Source organism: Colobus angolensis, unplaced genomic scaffold (genome assembly GCF_000951035.1).
Source record: "Colobus angolensis palliatus isolate OR3802 unplaced genomic scaffold, Cang.pa_1.0 Scaffold88, whole genome shotgun sequence".
In the NCBI taxonomy this organism is placed as follows: domain Eukaryota; kingdom Metazoa; phylum Chordata; class Mammalia; order Primates; family Cercopithecidae; genus Colobus; species Colobus angolensis.
In genome coordinates, this window is record NW_012122709.1 from 4,421,379 (window position 1) to 4,424,741 (window position 3,363).

General features: G+C 63.1%; 1 protein-coding gene across 1 annotated transcript in view; it reads left to right on the forward strand.

The window, feature by feature from the left end:
* Positions 1-507: 507 nt before the first annotated feature.
* JPH4 (junctophilin 4) overlaps positions 508-3,363 on the forward strand; it is a 10,664-nt gene continuing 7,808 nt past the window's right edge. The window contains exons 1-3 of the mRNA XM_011930960.1: positions 508-1,513; positions 2,049-2,598; positions 3,206-3,360. Of these exons, the coding sequence (XP_011786350.1) occupies positions 2,220-2,598; positions 3,206-3,360 (534 nt within the window). The 5' untranslated portion in view covers positions 508-1,513; positions 2,049-2,219. The remainder of the gene's footprint in view (positions 1,514-2,048; positions 2,599-3,205; positions 3,361-3,363) is intronic.

A 3,363-nucleotide genomic window follows, 5' to 3' on the forward strand; every position in this document is an offset into this window, starting at 1 on the left:
AGGACAGGACAGAGGGGTGGTGGGCTGGAGGGGGGCTTGCCACAATAAGGGATCTCCCAAACATGTCTATGTGTCTTCGCCTCTAGGTTTGCAAAAGAAAAGATTCTAAAGCCCTGGGATCTTCATGCCATCACCAAGCATGATGCCCTCCTCCCCATTCAAAAGCAATAAACCCTCTTCCCCTTCAGAGAGACAACCCAGGGAGAAATTGGTGGTGGGGATGGAGGATGGGGAGGCCTGGAGAAGCATCGATGGGGCCAGTGTTCCTAGCAGGGTCCCATTTCAGGCTTCTTCAGAAAGTGCAAGAGCGTGAGCCTCCTGGTCCCCCTCCAGTGGTTTCTTCCGGAGGATAGTGGACTCAGTGGACACCTGCATCCATGCCCCAAAGCTTTCTGGCTTTCAGTCCAAGCAGCTGGCAGGTTCATCTTTCTCCCTAGGGCCCCACAAACACCACTTCCGGCCCTCCTGCCTCTATTTGGGCTCTTCCTGCCTGGATCTCTATACCCACGCCTGCCCTTCCCTCTGCAGAGCTTTCTCCCTCCCTTCACGAGCCTTATTTCTCTCTCTTAGTCTCCATATCTATTTCTTTCCCTCTTCTTCCCTCCTCCCCTGCTTCTCTCCTCCTTGTCATCCCTCCCCAGCCCCAGAATGGGTCTCCCCGTCTTCCTCCCTCTCAGGCTGCATCTCCCCCCTCCTTAGTGCTCACCCCTGCACCTCTTTCTTTGTATTCTTCTCACCCTCTCTCAGCCTCGCCAGCATCTCTCCTCCCCCGCCCGGCTTCGGCCTCCCCCTGCCTCCCCATCTTCAACTTAGTCTCCTCCCCCTCGCTCCTCTTCCCTCCCCTCCGCCTCGCCCCACTCCCAGCCCGCATGCCAGGATTTCTCTCCTCCCTGGGGGTCTCAGTGCATCTCCTTCTCCTCTCTGCCTGCCTCCTCCCTCACCGAAGGGTTAGCGGACACCCATCCTTTTCTGCCTGGGGACCCCACCACCACCCGCATCACTGCCTCTGTCTCTTCTTCACCGTATCCTCCTCTACCCACCCTCTTCTCTCTTCTTTTCTCCCTGCCCCTTTAAATCTGCCTGGCCCAGCCTCCCCCGTGATGCTGGGATGGAGCAAACATTGATTTGTGCTGGGATGGAATCGGAATTTTGATTTATTTTTCCTCTCCCAACCATAAGAAGAAAAAAATAATAAAAACACCCCCTCTTGATAGCCCCCTCCCCCTTTGCATCCAGCTCCCAGCTCTTCTTCCCTATCTCTATCCAAGGCAGATTTTTTCCCCTACACTATTCTCATCTTCCCCCACCCCTGCCACTACCTCGCCCCCCCCCACCCAGCCTGCTCCTCCAGCGGGGAGAGAGGGGACTCACCGGACTCCCCCACCTTTCCTCTCTGGGTTGGAGCAGTCTCTCCGGAAGGGGAGGGGGCTTGGCTTGTCCGGGCGAGGTGGGAGTGGAGGTATCCTGCCATGGATGCTGTGCCGGGGAGGCAGCTTGAGCCCCAGCCCACATGGTGAGTAGCCTGCCCCCTCCCTTCTGCCTCTCTGCCCGTCCCCACCCTGGCCTTTCCCCTGCAGAGCCTCCCCTGGGCCCCATCCATTGCCCCCGAAAAACCGTCTGCCCACCTTGGTCCGATCTCCCCGCTACATATTCTACCCCCACCCCCATCCCTTTGCCAGAGACGCCGAAGAACCGGGACAGAGGGGTCCTGACAGCAGCCAGGGAAACGGGTGCCCTACGATTCTGCCCAGCCCCCTCTCAGGACCCCCAAACTGCCATCCACACTCGACACTTCGGGGTTCTAGGTTGGAGAATTGGGACTCCTGCTTGGGGTTGGGGCCCCAAGTCCTGGGAGGGGCCCGCTCCACAAAAACAGAAATGGGGGAAGCCCCCATGGCCCCCAAGCTTGAGAGCTGCTGGAAAATGCTGCCGAAGGAGGGGGGTGGATTGGGGGGCGGTGCTGATGCCCCGAGCCACCGGGCCAGGGAGCGGCGGGCAAAGAGGAGGGGCCTCTCTCGCCACTTGCCCCCCTCCCTCTTTCTCCGCAGCCACTCAGGATGAGGGTCCGGCCCTGCCTGCCCTCGCTGGGGCCCCCCCGCCCGGCCCCGGTCTAACTGCCCCCGCCCCCAAACCTCGCCCGGCTCCAAGGCCCCCAGCCGGCTCTCCAGCCCCAGGATGCGCTGAGCCGCCGGGGGGCTGAGGCCGCGCCAACTACATGCATGTCCCCCGGGGGCAAGTTCGACTTTGACGACGGGGGCTGCTACGTGGGGGGCTGGGAGGCGGGGCGGGCACATGGCTACGGCGTGTGCACGGGCCCCGGCGCCCAGGGCGAGTACAGCGGCTGCTGGGCACACGGCTTCGAGTCACTGGGCGTCTTCACGGGGCCCGGTGGACACAGCTACCAGGGCCACTGGCAGCAGGGCAAGCGCGAAGGGCTGGGCGTGGAGCGCAAGAGCCGCTGGACGTACCGCGGCGAGTGGCTGGGCGGGCTGAAGGGGCGCAGCGGCGTGTGGGAAAGCGTGTCCGGCCTGCGCTACGCCGGGCTCTGGAAGGACGGTTTCCAGGACGGCTACGGCACCGAGACCTACTCCGACGGAGGTGCGGGACCCGGCCCACCAGTGTCTGTCTGCTCGTCCGCGTGCGCCTTCCCTAGCCTTGCGCCTTCGCCCGCCATTTGCGCCCCTGCGCCCACCCATCTGTCCCCCGCCCCACATCGATGTGACCTCCCGCCCCTAGTTTCTGCTTTCTCCCATGATGATTATGCTTTCCTCAATTGTCTGTCTCCTGCTCGCTTCTCCCTCACCTCTTCTCTGTCTGCCTGTCCTCACACCTCCCTCTCTACCTGCCTGTCCCCAACACCTCTGCTCTTCGTCGGCATGCCACTCAGAGTCCTGTTTGCCTATCTAAACGCCCCCACCAGCCTGTCCTTCGCACGCCTGCCGGGCCCTCCCCGTTTCCCCTGTCTACCTGCACTGCCAAAATCTGCGTAGGGCTCCTGCTACCTGCCCGTCTTCATTCTGCTCTTCCACACTTTCCCGCCCAGCCTGGCCTGTCCCCGGCTCCCAGTGCCCTTCCCCGACCTCCACACTAACCGCCTCCACCTCTCCCGCCTGACGCTTGGGCTTCCAGGGGGGCTTGGGACTTGGGGCGCAAGGAGCCCAGGGGCACGTCCTGACTCTTTCTCCCACCCCTCTGCCGCCCGCAGGCACCTACCAGGGCCAGTGGCAGGCCGGGAAGCGCCACGGCTACGGGGTGCGCCAGAGTGTGCCCTACCATCAGGCGGCGCTGCTGCGCTCACCCCGCCGCACCTCCCTGGATTCCGGCCACAGCGACCCCCCGACGCCACCCCCACCCCTGCCCCTG